We start from the raw sequence: 16,565 nt of genomic DNA, 5'->3' as shown, positions 1-16,565 counted from the left end.
TGCTAGGGTGGGAAAAAAATCAGTCAGCTGGTGGAATCCCGAAGTGAAGAAGGCAATTAAACTACGAAGAAAACTGCTAAGGAAAATGAAAAAATTAACAGACGACCATCCGGGAAAAAGTGAAGCAATAAAGGCGTTCCAGTCGGCCCGAAATGCCTCCAGGAAAACTATACAGGAGGCAAAGCGCAATTCGTGGGAGGAGTTTGTCCAATCGTTCAATCCTAGTACACCAATCAACCTAATCTGGCGAAATGTCCGTAAACTGAGCGAAAAATCTTCGGGCTCTACTCCGACTCTTCTCGTGAACGGAGTGGTATTGGAGGATCCTAAAGTAGTTGCTGACACAATTGCAAAGCATTTTCAACAAGTATACCAACCCTCGGACTTGGATGAGCTATCCCCGGCAGAACCAGTCGACATCGAGTACCAATATAATTGTGACATTTCCTTGGGTGAATTGCTTTGGTCGATCGATCAAGGTAATGGAAACTCCGTTGGACTGGACCTACTCGGATACCCTATGTTGAAACACCTACCACTCAAGACGAAAACCGTTTTCCTCGAACTAATCAACCGCATATGGCAGACCGGATGCATCCCTAAAGAATGGAAGGAAGGAATTGTGATCCCGTTACCGAAACCAGGAAAGGACCCCAAGGTGGTTGGTAACCAACGTCCTATTACTCTGCTAAGCTGTGCCGGAAAAACCATGGAAAGAATCATTAATAGAAGGTTGATCGAAACTATTGAAGCACGGCAACTATTGGATCCCCGCCAATACGCATTTCGGCGGGGCAGAGGTCTGGATCTCTACCTGGCTGACCTCGAAGGGGGTATCGACGATGCATGGGCTAAACAAAAACACAGTGATTTAGTTGCTCTCGACATCAGCAAAGCATACGATAGAATTTCCAACAAAGCAATTATCAGACAACTTGAACAATGGGGCCTGTCCGGGCGCATGCTGAACTATGTGCGTAACTTTCTCGAGCAGAGACACTTTCGAGTGGCAATCGGCGGAGCCTTATCGGAACAAATGGAACAAACCAATGGCGTCCCACAAGGTTCGATACTGGCAGTGACTCTATTTGTCATCGGTATGAACTCGATCTTCAACAGAATTCCAAAAGCTGCAAAAATATTTGTCTACGCCGATGACATACTTATACTCGTATCCGGACTAAATGCCAAGGCTGTTAGAAGAGTGCTCCAAAAAGCTGTAAAACACATATCTATTTGGGCGACTGAGATGGGTTTCTCTATTGCTCCGGAGAAATCTCATCACTTGCACATTTGTCGGAAAAGGAAGCATAAAAAACTCAGAAAAATTCGTTTGGACGGAAATAGCATCCCAGAGGTGAAAAGCATTAAGATACTAGGGGTAACACTTAACAGCAGGTTCAAATTCGATGAACACGCCAAGAACATCAAGAAGAGATGCAAAAATCGAATACAACTTCTGCGAACTCTGGGGCAGAGAATTCCTGGTGGAACAAGGAAGACACTGATGAACATTGCCAAGGCTACCATTCTCCCGGTAATTTTTCATGGATGGGGAATTGTTAGCAGAGATGAGAAAAAAGTGCGAAAGCTGTTGGAACCAATCTACAACGATATCCTACGGATAACCTCTGGAGCCTTCAGGACCAGTCCAGTGCTTGCCTTGTGTGCTGAATCCGGAGAGCTCCCTTTCGAACTGTTAGCGTGCCAGAAACTCATTGCCAAATCATCTAAACTAGAAGAGAAAAAGGCGCTATCCAACTACAACTATAAATGGCCAATTACCAAACGGGCTGAAAACTGGTTTATGGATCTTACAGGTACGGAATTATCACCGGTAGTACCTTTTCCGGTACCAATCAGAAGAAACTGGAACACCAAGATACCAGTAGTAGACTGGTCTATCAAAAAGCAATTCAAAGTCGGAGAAGCACCAAGTAAAGCGAGAGTACTTTTCACAACCTTGGAACGTGAAACATATAAGAATTTCACCCACGTTTTCACGGACGGCTCCCTAGATGAAGACGATCGAGCGGGCTTCGCCATAATCGATGGAATCAACAACCGATGCGAACGTATTCCTGATGGCTGCTCTATCTTCTCGGCGGAGGCAAAGGCAATTGTTCTGGCTTTAAAGGCAATAAATAACGGAGACAGAACAGTCATCTTTACTGATTCGGCTAGCTGTGTTTCGGCAATTCAAGGGAACGGTACCAATCATCCCTGGATCAGAGCGGCTCAAATAGAGATGGAAAGGACTAGTGCAGTGTTGTGCTGGATACCAGGACACACCAACATCCCAGGTAACACCGAAGCAGATGCGATGGCCAATCAAGGAAGGAAAAGCGAAATAGTCGATCGAACGATTCCAGCAGTGGACAGAATTCGGTGGTGTAGGACAGTTTTGGAAGAAGTATGGGAAGCGGAATGGTACCAATCCCGGGAAGTGAAACTGAGAAGGATTAAACCATCAACGGCAGCCTGGAAGGACAGAAAGAACAGAGAGGAGCAGAGGATACTAACCCGATTGAGGATTGGACATACCCGCCTAACTCATGGATGGTTGATAGACAAGCAGGAACAAAACATGTGTCAGTATTGCGGTGTACAATTGTCGGTGGAACACATCCTCGCTGAGTGCCAAGAATTTGAAAATATTAGAAGAGAAGTAGACCTAGAATTAAATACCTGCGAAATTTTATGTTATGAGGAAGACAGGGAAAACAAATTACTCAAATTTGTGCAATTAGCAAACATCAAGAAAATGATATAAAATGTAAAATTTAATATTATACTTTATCCTTTAAGAGCTGAATGACCCCTCAGGTTAAAGGCTCTATAATAAAAATCAATCAATCAATCAATCAACAATATTTGGCCTATATAAGAGCCTGTTTCAGCCGGAGCCGCTCATAATAGTTCTAGACAGCGACAACAGCAGTCGTCCTTCCTTAGCAGCAGCACTAGCCCTGTGGTTGGTCACCACGTCTCAGGAGCAGCGCGGTTTTTCTCAGCGTGTGTCGCCAGACAGCTATTATTCCCCCCGTGTTGGGGCAGCATGAAGATTGCCATCAGGAAACCCAATTTTGGAAATCAAAATGCCTTTTTAAGGCAAATAAACAAGTCATTGAAAGTTAATAATTTTTGTCAACGCAAGCAAGCATTCTGTGTTGCATCCTAGCGATTTAAATCTGTCGCACCCGTCGAATTTACTGAATGTTAAATAGCTTCCACCGTGCATGTTGTCCGTGTATCTTAATTCCTCCAATGTTAGGGCAGCTCAAAAGTTGTAATCAGTAACCGATTTTGTACCGCAAAATGTTTTTTCAAGGCAAATAAACAAATAATTGAAGGTTAATAATTTTCTGGCATCAACACAAGCAGACATTCTGTGCGGGATGCAATCAAATTCTGTTGTAGTTGTCTAATTTTTACTTTTACTTTATTTAGTAAACCCCCCACTGTAGGGGCAGCGCAAAGGCTGCGATCAGCATAACCAACTTTGAATAACAAACTGCCCTGTTAGACCGCATTCACAAAGACAGTTAGTTCGACTATGCAGAGCTAATATGAAGTCGATTCAATCAATCAGCATGAACAGAATTTCGTCGTCTCCCAGCTGCCAAGTTGCAACATGATGCAACACGCAAAAGCGAGCAAACGAAATCGCTTGATATTACAAACCGCAATTAGATACGGGTTAAAACCGTTGCGTGTGTGAGAGCACCATCGGTGTTTATTCGCTGGATACAAAAATCAAATGCGAATTGTGGAATAATTTGTCTGAAGGACATTAGGGAATGGAACAACTGAACTGATAGGGCGTGGCCTATTTCGTAGCACCCTTCGGCTATAAAAGAGTGTTTCTGGGAAAACTAGCTACATTCATTAGGGGCTATCCACATACCACGTGGACAGATTTTAAACGATTTTGACCCCCCCCTCCTCCCCATCCGTGGACAACTGTCCATATAATTTCTAAAAAAAATGTATGGACCGTGGACATTAGCCAACCCCCCCCCCCCCCTCCCCAAGCTGTCCACGTGGTATGTGGATGGCCCCTTAGTCGGAAGGCAGCACTCAGCGGTAACAGAATATATCACCGGGTTGCGCCTGTGGCTGCCTTCAAATTAAACAAATCACTTGCCCTGTGGTGGTCACCACGTCTCAGGCCTCTGCCTGAGAACGAACGCCAACGCGAGCGATCGGGTGAGATTTTTGCCGTACATCAGCCGGCACTTTCTCTAATAGAAAAGTTGGATCATTTTGTTCAGAAGAATATTACTGTCGGTAATATTACAGAGCTGCGATTGCATTATATCCGATATGGAATTGAACAATTGTTCTTTTGAGGACAAATAAAGCACTTAATTTGAAGAGTTAATAGTTTTGGGTACCAGTAGCAGTATGGTAACAGCCTCAGCGGTAGGTGCAGCCGGTACTTCCATGAGGCGGATGTTATAAGGAAGTAAATGTAAGCGGCAAGGCGAAACAGTTCGGGTGTGCTTAGACGCGCGTCATTTTTCGTTGTTGATATTATTCCACATGAAACGGAGCGCTTTCGTACGATAGCGGCGGTATTAGCGGTAGATGCATTTGCCAACACTTATTCCAGTAAAGCCGTGTCTAATTTTCAATGTGAAAACACCTTTCTATTGTGTTGGCCGTGCATATTAGGCCTCTGCCAGGCTAAACACGAAAAGCGGCGTGAACCGTTTCGCCCGGCCGTAGGTTAATGTGCAGCCGTAAGTAGAGCTGTGTAAAAGTATTCTACTTCAACCTCGCGGTCGTGGCTTTGCACACAACCCTCCTGTGATTTTTTTTTTATTCTAAGCAGTGACTCCTCATTTAATCAGTCGAAGAAAACGGGTTTAAAACTCCTGAATTTTGTTCAACATCGAAAATCTGACAATATTGCAGCTATTCAGGAGCTATTCGAGCACCAGAGAACGCTACCTAAAATAGGTTCAAGGAGATTGGAATAGTGTCCTCTTATTGGGAATTTTAATTGACAATTTTTAAAGTTTTCTAAATCATTTTCATAATCTGAAAACAAGTGCTGACAGAGAGAAAGATAGCGAACAAATTGCTATACTTTGGCCGTATTTCATCTTACACATTTCGAGTATTTCGTCTCACCACACAGGAGGCTACATCAACTACTTAAAATGCTTAAAATAGGTTTCCAACCTTATTGCAGACTGCAAATAATATCCTACCTCCAGAGTTTTAGTTGAATGAATTGTCACGAACGTCTCTAAATGCATTCTACTGATCATAAAAAATTTCTTCATTACCCCCACAATTTTGACAAGTAGAAGTAATTTCATTACTGCCGGAGATATTTTTTACTTACCAACGATAACCTTTGGTAAGCCTGTCGTCTTTATTGTGACTAATTGAATTTTTTTTTTCAGTTTTGTAAAATAATCTCCAATATGAGTCTGTTTTGAGCGTTATCGCAAAGTTGGTAGCTACCAAATGCTACCAGTTGCAGTGCGCTATCTGCGAAAATGATAAGAAAAACTTCTGTAAATTAATTGTTTCTACTTTGACAGCCTGTTTGCTCGGTGTTTTTTGTAACTTAATTAGATTTATTTCTGGACATGGTCAATCTCTTACTTCCAACACAGTTCAGAAAACTAAAATTTCGTATAGGAGTATGCATTATTGGAAATTAATGAGGCCATTAAAAATGATTAACGAATGACGTATACGAGGAAGTCACGCGAAATGGTGAATATCGTAGTGTTTCAGATAAGATAGTGCTTTGTCGAAGTCTGGGAAATCTGCAAATAACGATAAGGCATTTGTCCGAAAGTTATGGTGTTAAAGTTGACTGTGCCATGTCCTGCCTTCGTTCATCCATCGAGTAATAATCAGTTTCAGTTGGAGGTTTGTCCGTATCGGCTGGATGCAGTTGGTTGTGAAAAGTCGCTGTGTATTTGAAAGTGTCCGTTGGTATGTTTTGGTTGACACAATCTTCCTACATGTGAGCCACACTCAAAACAAGCACACGCGAACTCCCAGTGATTTGGAAAATTGTGATCGCTAACCAAGAAATTATTTAATATAACAGTATTTCATTAAGGGTCTACTTATGACAGCCTGTGTAGCTTAATTCATCATACTTGCATAAGAAGGCAAGTGTAATGAATAAAAATCAACTTTCCCTGCTCGTTAAAACTGAATTCGCCACGATCGCATTAAAACTGTAAACATTTCGTATAACTCGCTCACAAGTGCGACAATTTCGAATCGTGATGTTATTACAAATAGAAGTTCGATGTGTTCGATGCGAGACGAAAGTATATATGTAGATTATTCCACCGATGACTCAAGAGCATTTACACCCAAAACGGCTATGTGAATGAAAATGTACCGATATGTTGGCTGATATACAAGATCGCGTTTATCATAAACGGACGTAAAAAATGTTTTTAATCAAAACAAATCATATTAAAAACTCCAGTTTTGTCAGAGACAACAATTCATTAATTTTTTTTTGAAAATAAATTTGCAAAGCTTCAAAATCTAAATGTACTCAAACATATTTTCTTTGATTTTTATATTTTGTGTAAACTTAAAAAAAACAAATTAACGATAACTTTTCATGAAAAGTTTGGTCAAACATTTTGTTGCTGGAATATCACTTTATTCAGCGTTAGTTGAACAAGTGTTGCGTTCAATGTTTGTAAGCATTCACAAATTGCAATTCAGTTTCGGAGAACTGTTTCGGTTTGTATTTTATAGGCTTCCTATACAGCAAAGCAAAGCCTCCAATGAATTTTTTTCTTCGACTTTCAAGATACAATCGCCGTTCGATAACTGCAAGTCTTTTAACTGCAACGCTTTTTAACTGCAAGACCGATAGCTGCAACAACTTTGCAGTTATCGGACCGCAATCCGTCAAAGCTGATGTCAGAGTCATATTTAACATTGAAGTGACAGATCTCGCGGGGGGATTCTAAATGCATTCGAAAATGAAAAATGTTGAATCTCTAGAAACATTTCAAGAGGACTTTTTCATTTCTCTCGTTTTTTTTCGATTTCGTTTACTTGTCTCTTCATTCTAGATGGGGGATTATAGATCTCCACTATTAATCAATGAAACAAAATCACCATGAACCACATAATCACTTTCCGTAATTATTATAAGAGAAAGAAATTATTCCTTGTGCATTGTTTGGCTAGCTTTCACTACTCAGCGAGGCAGTGCATAGTAGATCACAAAAAATATTTTGTGACCTAGCGTTTAATAGACCATTTTAGGAACTGACAAGTGTCACGGATCCTGCTGACATTGATGTTGCTTTTACTTGCGTTATGTCAGTGGTTTCGAGCTTTCTGTCAAAATTTCATTCATGAATTAAGTTCAAAAACGTCTCGTAAAATGGTCAATTGTAGTAATGAACTTTATCTTCGCCTACATATTGGTTACGTGAAGTAGTTACTAAAACGCAATAGATTATGATGCGGAAATATGAATATCAAATTGATTAATCGAAAAGCACATTTCGACATCATTAAAAACAAAAATGGTAGTGTCGGATCCCCCTCTAAATTTTGGCATGTGTCAGATGTTGCAATTATCGAACGGCATTCGATAACTGCAATGTAAACATGTTGCAGTTAGCGAACGACGACTGTAATTTGAAACGGCTTGCTAGTTCTAGACAAAACAACTTATCGAAAAGTAAGACACTGTTGAACGCCGTTGAAAGTTGTTTCTTACATCAGTTGTATAGTATATGCAGACAGTCTACTTTTTGTGAATAAAATTAATTTTATTTTTGATGAACGTTGTTGTCTGCTAGTGAATATCTAGTTGTATTTAGAACTTCTAATAATGAAACAACGTCTTACCGACGACCGAGACGAAGACCTGTGTGGCCTTTGCTGTATCTAAGAGTTAATGAAATTGCACTCGATCCATGGCTGCTCGTCGTTACTCTTGCATGCTGCGTATGCTGTGGAGATCTCCTTCCACTTGGTCGATCCACCATGCACGTTGCGCGCCACGACGCCGCGTTTCTGTTGGGTCGTTGCCTGGGCTTCCGCCTGACATCCTTACGACATGTCCAGCCCACCGTAGCCTTCCGATTTTGGCCGTATGGACTATAAGGGTTTCCTCCAGCATGAGTATGCAATTCGTCGTCTTCATGTCACATCTTTTATCTGTACCCCACCGTAGACTGTACGCAGTACCTTCCATTCGAAAACCCCAAGGACACGCTGGTCCTCCACTAGAAAGGTCCACGTGTCGTGACTGTAGATGACTTCCGTTCTGATAAGTGTTTTGTAAATAGTCAACTTTGTAGAGCGGCGAATTTCGTTCGATCGAAGTGTTTTGCGCAGTCCAAAGTAAGTGGATAATCGGCCATAATGCGTCTTTTTATCTCTCTTCTAGTGTCGTTGTTAGCGGTTGCTAGTGAGCCCAAATACACAAACTCATCTACCACCTTGATTTCGTCACCGTCAATTAGAATCCGTGGTGGGAGGCTAACAGAGACTTCCATTGAGCCACTTTTTCACATGTATTTTGTTTTCAACGTATTTAGGACTAGTCCGACCCGATTGGCCTCTACCTTAAGTATGTTGTACGTTTGCGTCAACGCCTCATAGTTGCGTGCCGTAATGTCAGTCGCGTCGGCGAAGCCAAGTAACTGGCCGGATTTCCTAAACATCGAACCACCTGCTCTCCTACCAACACCTTTCATACCTTATCTTACCTTACCAAACCCAAGCCGTGCTGTACGTAAGAGTCGTCTCCATTCCATTCGGTCCATGGTTGCAGTTTGCCATCTCTGCATTCTGCGTAGGGTCCGTAGGTCGTTTCACCTGATCAATCCACCTTGCCCGCTGTGCACCTCTCCGTCTCGTCCCTGACAGATTGGTCTCAAGCACCATCTTTACCGAACTGTCGTCCGACATCCTTACGACATGCCCAGCCCACCGTAACCTGCCAATCTTAGCGGTGTGGACGATAGATGGCTCCCCAAGCAACTCCAACAGTTCGGTGGTTCATTCGCCTTCTCCACGTTCCGTTCTCCATCTGCAGTCCACCGAAGATGGTACGCAACACCTTCCGCTCGAAGACCGCAAGGGCGCGTTGGTCCTCCACAAACATAGTCCATGTTTTATGCCCGTGAAGAAATACTGGTCTGATTAGTGTCTTGTAGATGGTTAACTTGGTGCGGCGACGAATTCTACTCGATCGGAGCGTCCTTCGGAGACCAAAGTATGCACGAGTTCCTGCCATAATGCACCGATGAATTTTTCTACTGGTATCGTTGTCGGCAGTTACTAGTGAGCCCAGGTCTTTGATGCATTGATGACCAGTCCAATCCGTTGGCCTTCGGTCTTTAGTCCGATATACGTATCCGCCATCTTCACAATGGTCCGTACCACAATGTCGATATCGTCAGCGAAGTCAAACAGTCCGCTCTTCTAATGACACTTTTCAGTGCAATGTTGAACAGTAGGCACGAGAGACCATCACCTTGCCCTAAACCTCTTCGGGTTTCGAAGGGGTTCGAGAGTGCTCCCAATACTCGAACTACACTCGATCCATCGTCGTTTTGACCAACCGCGTTAGTTTGTCTGGAAATCCCTAGTCATGCATAATTTACCATAGCTGGTCTTGATCGATTGTATCGTATGCCGATTTGAAATCGATGAATAAGTGGTGTGTGGGCACGTTGTATCCGCGGCATTTCTGTATAACCTGCCGAACCGCGAATATCTGATCCGTGGTGGCGCGGGCACCCATGAATTCTGCCTGGTAGCACCCCACGAACTGTTTCGCAAATGGTGATAGTCGACGGCAGAGTATTTGGGAGAGTAGCTTGTAAGCGACGTTCAGCAGGGTAATTGCCCGGATTGTTTTCCAGCCGGCCAATCTCCTCCTCCACTTCCAGGAAATCGGGAGCCGGTTATCTGTTGTCTTCTGCTCGTGAATCAAGATCAGTTGCCATACCGTCCTCGCCCTGCATCGCCGTTCAGATGCTCATCGAAGTGCTGCTCCCACCTTTCGATCACTTCACACCCGTCCGTAAGGAGATTGCCGTTCAAGCTCCTGCACATATCGGCTTGCAGCACGTAGCCTTTATGGGAGCTGTTCAGCTTCTCGTAAAACTTCCGAGTGTCGTTAGCTTGGTACAGCTCTTCCATCGCTACACGATCTCCTCGTGCTGGCGCTTCTTCTTTCGGAGGCCTGAGTTTTGGCTGTTCCGTGTCTGTCGATATCGTCCCACGTTCGCTCTCGTACAGTTCTCGTCTGTGCTGCGTTCTTTTCCTTGACTAACTGTTTGCATTGGCCGTCAAACGAGTCATTTCTATGATTCGGAGCCCTTGTACCTAGTAGCGCTACAGCAGTGTTACCTATGGCGGATCGGATGCTCCTCCAGCCAAGAATAGCTGCGCCAAGCTGCTCTTTCGTGAGTAACGCTGCCTTCAGCTGCTGCGCGTATTTCTGCGCAACCCCTGCGTCCCTCAGTTGCTCAATATTTGGTCGCGGCGTTCGACTTCGGCGAGTTTTATACACCGTCGATAGTTTTGAGCGCATGCACAGAGCTACTAGGTAATGGTCCGAACCTATATGCGCACTACGGTGAGTGCGAACGTTGATGATATCGGAGAAGAACTTGCCGTCGATTAGAACGTAATCGATTTGGTTCTCTGCCTGTTGATCTCCAGGTGGATTTGTGGATATCTTTGCGGTCTGGTTACCGGTTTGTACATTGCCTCCCGTCCTACCTTAGCATTCAAGTCCCGTCGCGGGCAGCTATCGTAGACCTGCTCCAGTTGCGCGTAGAACGCTTCCTTCCGTAGTTGAAAGAACCGGCCCCTTATCCTCAACTTGCACATCCTTGCGTTGATCGGCTGCTACCCGATCACGCGTTGGCGCATCTTGCCCAGTACTATAAAGCCGGTTCCCAGTTCGCCGGTGGTGCCACAACTCTGGTAGAAAGTAACCGCTCGGTGCCCGCTTTTTCATGCCTTCTGTCCGGTCCAACAAAGTTCCTGCAGCGCTACGACTTCGAAGTTGCGTGGATATAGATCGGCGTAGATAATACTGTCGAATCCTGGAAAGCAAAGCAATTTGCAGTTCCATGTCCCAAGTTTTCAATCGTAGCCCTATATTTCGTTGCCTAGGTCCATGCCGATTGTTCCGATCCGTATAATCTCTTACGTTGTTTGTAACATATTGTTTTCCGGGCGGTTCGTTGAGCCTTCCCCAAAAGGGGACCCAAGGGGAGTCTCGCGGGGGGGGGGGGGGGGGTACCATCATGTCAGCTTTGTTTAAAGTCCCACGCTGATACCAGGACGTTGATGAGGCGCTCCTAACATGGAGATCAGACGCTGTTTCGAGCCGTACCATCTTGGTAAACAGACACTCGGGTTGGCGAAGCATTTCCTCTACCGCGGGGGTATGGTTTACGCGTCAATGACCGCGTCGCACATTTTCACTTAGTTGTTGTCGGCTTCACCAACCAGTTGTGTCCATGTTTAAACCGGCAGTCTAATGTGATTGTTTGACTCTTGGAGGTGTGAGATAAGAACTTGTGAGAGTCATAGCGGAATTTGACACTCTTTCCAGGTTACCATCTCACCGTTTGAAGCCCAGTTTTAAAATAAACTACACACTCAATAAACTGATAAACTCAGGGCAATATTTTACATGTTTTCGGCAGAATTTTCGAGAACATCGGTAAACGAAACTTCAATAGTTGCTGGTTTACGGTAGATTGATACATTTGGTGAATATTCGTCTCAATATCTTACTGACAATTGCAAAAAAATGGTCAAGTTTTTTGCAGTGGAAAAAATTATTATTGTTGCCGAAGCGATGGTGTAAAATCTAGAGAAACATTTCAAAAGGTCCTATTCGATTTTTTGATCGATCACTTTCATTCAATCACCAAAACTCATTAAACAGCTTTTATGACGTGTTATTTGTACAAGTTGATAACGGAGGGATCACTCTTGCCTTCTGAACGAAAACCACGCTTGGGATAGTGACTCTCCCTGAAGCTGAACCATTACCAAAATGAAAAGACCCTCCGGAAAAACGATGAAGTCACTAGAGCTGAACCATTACCAAAATGAAAAGACCCTCCGGAAAAACGATGAAGTCACTAGAGCTGAACCATTATCAAAATCATAAGACCCTCCGGAAAAACGATGAAGCAGATAGGACCTTTGAAATGTTTACCTATAAATATGCAAGTTTCGGTTTTTCTTTTGTTTTTAAGAGTTACAAGCCTCAAAGGAAAAATTTAATTAGGAATCAGTTTGAAAAAAAATAAGACATTGTTTAGGCGAATGACAATTTTTGAAGGAATTTAATGCTCTATAATGAACACCAGACGAAAATGATTTCGAACGAAAAAACTGAAACACTGTAGAACGCTTTTAACTCCAATGTTTAACAAGAAAACCTAACGTGATTGCCGACTATGTTTTTAAGTTTTTTAAAGTGCACAAGACTCGGAACAAATGATGTCTGAACTATTTCCAATACATACTTATACACTCCATTTGTTCCTGGCAATGCATCACTTTTAAGCGCTTGGATTCTTTCGCTTTAAATTTTTGATGAAAAATCCCTCAAAACACGATCTCGGATAGAACCAAACTATCTTCTAGATCAGAGACAGTCCCATCTGATTGGCAATTCGGTGTGGAAATGCTCAACGTTCAAAAACGAGGGCTACAAAATATGCTGACACCCTATAATTGCTCCCAGCTTCGCTGATACGATTTCCATTCATCCATGGAAAAATGAATTGATTTCTCCGTGGAGAAGAAGCAAACAATGCTTTAAATTTGTAAACAAAACTCCTAGCAGAACTGTTATTCACTGCAGCTGCATTTTGTGAGTGTGGGTTGCATTCGCTGATAAAGCGTTGTTCATCTTCTACATAACAAGAATTGAGATTTGGTTCATTGCATGATGGAATGAATTCTGAACATGTTGAACAAGAGTAATCGCGTCATGTGGTATGTGAAGGATCCCTAGTGGTGGGGCGGATAATGCACGGGCTAGAAAGAAGTCGTTGGAAGTCCGCGTTATTGCAGTCGCGTGACATGCAGGAGCATGACGAAGTCATTCAAGCTTACACGTAATTTTCAGAGTTCGAGCGTATATTTGGCATGGACCTCGAGAAGGTGAAGTGTGTTTTTTGTCATAGATTTCCGGATGATGAGGTGTACGAGTGTAGCAGCCAGCATCTGGGATGTAAACGATGCGTGGAGTCGTATGCCAAGAAACTTTGTAGTCAGGTAAGTTTTGTTTAATATCTAAATACGATTGTAGCTTGATATGGCATGTTACATAGCTAAGAACGTTTGTACGTTACAAGATTTAGATAGTGTAAAAGAAAAAATAATATTTTACCAACCGTGTTTAAAAAATTACAGTTTTACATCATAATAACATCACAACAATCTGCGAAGCTTAATGAAATTTAAAAAATGCGTTTTGTTGATTACACGTGCTAAGCTTCTTGCAATTTGTTATCACTTTTATTACATTCTACTAGAATGTGGAGAGGAAACATGCTTGCTAAGAAACAAAACATGGAGCAAATGCTGCATTCGGAAGATATAGACGAAGCTAGGCTGGGTCACCGCTTGCTTTTTAGACTGTAATTTCCCTCAACGCTTAAAAATATTTTTACGATTTTAAAGTTCTGTTAAAATTTTCGGAAGAAAGAAGTTTGACCTACACTTATATCTAAAGCCTGTAGTACACTCTTTGTCTAATGGTCAAATATTTGACCTTCTAACATAATGGTCAAATTTATTTGACATCATGGTTGTTATTTGCCCGTGTTTGCCCCATGTTAAAATTGGAGAGTGACAAATAATTATCTTTGACCAAATTTTTATCTGTCAAAAAGTGACAAATATTTGACGCTCGGTCAAACTACACAGGCTTAAGTCAAATAAGTTTTCTAATTTATTTATTTTTCTCGTGAGCTGATGTAAAATATGTAAAAAATCATTAAAATAATTATTGAAAAGAAAATATTTAAGGTTCATTTAAAGCTGACACGAGAGCAGAGCAGAGATGCATAACGTTTTTTATGGGTTCTGGTCAACAGATCTCGTCGGATGGATGAATTTCTACAGTTTTGTAGAATTGTATTTACTATACTCGCAAATGTTAATTTTTTTATATACTCATAATTTTTAAGAAAAATATCGCAAATTGTTAAAATAATAAATGTAAATTTTTTAAATATTTTTGTGTTGTTTATGTACACAGATTTATTTTTAGTCTTTTGATTATGCCATCCTAAATATTGTTTACCATGTTTCGTTCTAGTGCTTAAAACTTTTCGACAAGAAGAAAGCAAATCCGATTGAGCAGCTGGTGAAAAATGCTAAAACGCCATGTCCCTATAAATCAGCGGGTTGCACCTGGGCTTTCAGTACGGCGGAAATGCGCCACCATACGGAAGAGTGCAAGTTTCGCCCGTATCGCTGTATTGCGACTAAGCTGCAAATTATAGGGTAAGTTTGTACAGAAAAGAGATCAGGAGTAGTACTTATATTAAAAAATTAGATTCAAGAGATTTATAGCATTTTGAAATTCTATTTCAAAACATACTGTTAAATTTCGTAATTTAACTCTTCTTAAAAATAACTTGTTGGCTCTTTTGTTTGTTACGATCGATAAAAGATTAACAATTGGAAGATATTTATTATGAGAATTACATCCATTTTTTATCAAATAGAAACGTTTGTAAAACTAATTTCCATTCTTAAATTTCAGATGTAACTGGACCGGTTTGCAGTATGAAATCGAGAGCCATCTGCGGAAGGATCACGTTGTACTTGGTAATGCTTTTAGCTACTACCAAGAATCAGCGATCCCGTTTTCGGACACAAAGTCAAGAGGAAGCATAAAACTGGTGGATGCTTTCAGCAAGCAATTTTTGTTCTATTTTTTCTCGAATGTAACAACACAAATGGTATACTTCATGATTATATACTTCGGTCGCCGTGAAGAAGCCCGTCAGTACTATTACGAATTTGACATTCGTTCACAAAACGACAAGGATATTCGACGTATTAAATATGTTGAGCAATGCACTGCCGATTGCGATGATTTGCTGAAGATGATCGACGAAGAAAAGTGTGTGGTCGTTTCGTTTAAGACTATAAAACACTTTTTGCAAGATGACTCAAAGATTCCTTTCCGCTTTATTGTAAAGAAGATTGACAAAGAATCGGAACCGACTGTTCGTGAGCGCCGGATTTCAGAAAATAACAGTCAAGAGAAAAAAACTAAAACTCCCAAGCCAACTCCATTTGTGTTCCCGACAAAGGGACAAATGAAAGCCAATGTTAACCGCAGCTCTCCCGTCGGAGGTACATCAGCTGGAGCAAGTGGAGGCCATCAGCTGTCTCCAAAGTCGCCGGCTGCACCGCCTGCGCGAAAGATTTCTGCCCCTGCTAACTTATCTAAGTCCAGCGCGACCAATTTTAGTTCGGAACAAAGAACTCCCATTGATTTCTCGTCGATTAATAGAGTGGCTTCGACTGGGGAAGGTTCACCAATTTTAAAGCAGGAATCTTCTCCGTTGCTGACCCCGTCAATCAATCGTAATGATGCGGTGAGTAAATGGAACTTTTATTTCATTGATTTATGAACATTGCTTCCAAATATCGTTTAAGCCAATGCGTTTGTGAATGTCGGTTAGCTGTGATAATGAAAATATGATGTCTGAATCTCACAATTCTAAAAGCTTTGCGTCCGAAAAGTCCGTTGTGTATGCTGAATGTGGCAAACTATCTCGTGGTAAGGAAACACGTAAATATACCTAGATAGAAGATATCTCAGCCGTAGATGCTTGTCTGACAAACCAGCACTCTTATGTACTAATGTCGAATGTGAGAGACCGTCAGTAGGGTCGTAGAACTAGCCTTGCTGGTGTATTTTAGGCTTTAACAACTGGTTGCGATTTTCTGAAATCGGCTTTGCTTTTCCTAAAACAGACGAACTAGAAATAATTAGTGTGCTTTCGAGTTTCCGCTTCGATACAAAGCCTTGCTTTTCACGCTATGCTCGTGCTGCCAATGCATTTTTCGTGCTTAACCTGACTGGCGCCCACAACTGGTTTCTACTTATCTTGGTGTCTCTTTTCATTTTGTTTTCATGATTTTTTCGGCCAGTACTGGCCATACTAACGGCCACATCCTCTTCATCACTTTAAGCATGCATGCTCTCACGATTCAAGCAAAAACACAAATCTTCCTCATGAGTCCACAAGCATATCCACCTGCACAAGTATTACACACACTACAGCACAGTAATTTAGTGAATCATACGATTTTACTTACATTCTTCATGTCTGAACAACATCTGCCCTTTCTGGATCATTCAACCGAGTAGCCGCCGTCGTACAATACCCTGACGGGTATGTGCCGACTGTCCACTCAACCGTACAAAATGTCAGAAGATCGAATATACTTACAAAGATACCCGGAGGATTGTCTAGGTAAACCGTTGTTTAAGCGGTAGCATAGTAAGTAGTCTAACGATAAGTAAT

The 16,565-nt window shown here is 42.0% G+C and overlaps 1 protein-coding gene across 5 annotated transcripts in view; it reads left to right on the top strand.

Moving 5' to 3' along the window:
* Positions 1 to 16,565, top strand: part of LOC129724232 (E3 ubiquitin-protein ligase Siah2-like) — a 25,241-nt gene extending 8,676 nt beyond the window's left edge. The window contains exons 1-5 of one of the 5 annotated variants that reach the window (XM_055678948.1): positions 5,809 to 5,872; positions 13,139 to 13,287; positions 14,336 to 14,523; positions 14,786 to 15,629; positions 16,409 to 16,565. In XM_055678948.1, coding sequence (XP_055534923.1) covers positions 5,824 to 5,872; positions 13,139 to 13,287; positions 14,336 to 14,523; positions 14,786 to 15,629; positions 16,409 to 16,537 — 1,359 coding nt within the window. In that variant the 5' untranslated portion in view covers positions 5,809 to 5,823 and the 3' untranslated portion in view covers positions 16,538 to 16,565. Of the gene's footprint in view, positions 1 to 5,808; positions 5,993 to 13,138; positions 13,288 to 14,335; positions 14,524 to 14,785; positions 15,630 to 16,408 lie in introns of those variants that run through there. The other 4 variants (XM_055678949.1, XM_055678952.1, XM_055678950.1 and 1 more) reach the window with 4 other exon arrangements.

The sequence above is a fragment of the Wyeomyia smithii genome, chromosome 2, assembly GCF_029784165.1.
Source record: "Wyeomyia smithii strain HCP4-BCI-WySm-NY-G18 chromosome 2, ASM2978416v1, whole genome shotgun sequence".
Taxonomy (NCBI): Eukaryota; Metazoa; Arthropoda; class Insecta; order Diptera; family Culicidae; genus Wyeomyia; species Wyeomyia smithii.
This window is presented reverse-complemented; position numbering and strand designations above follow the sequence as displayed.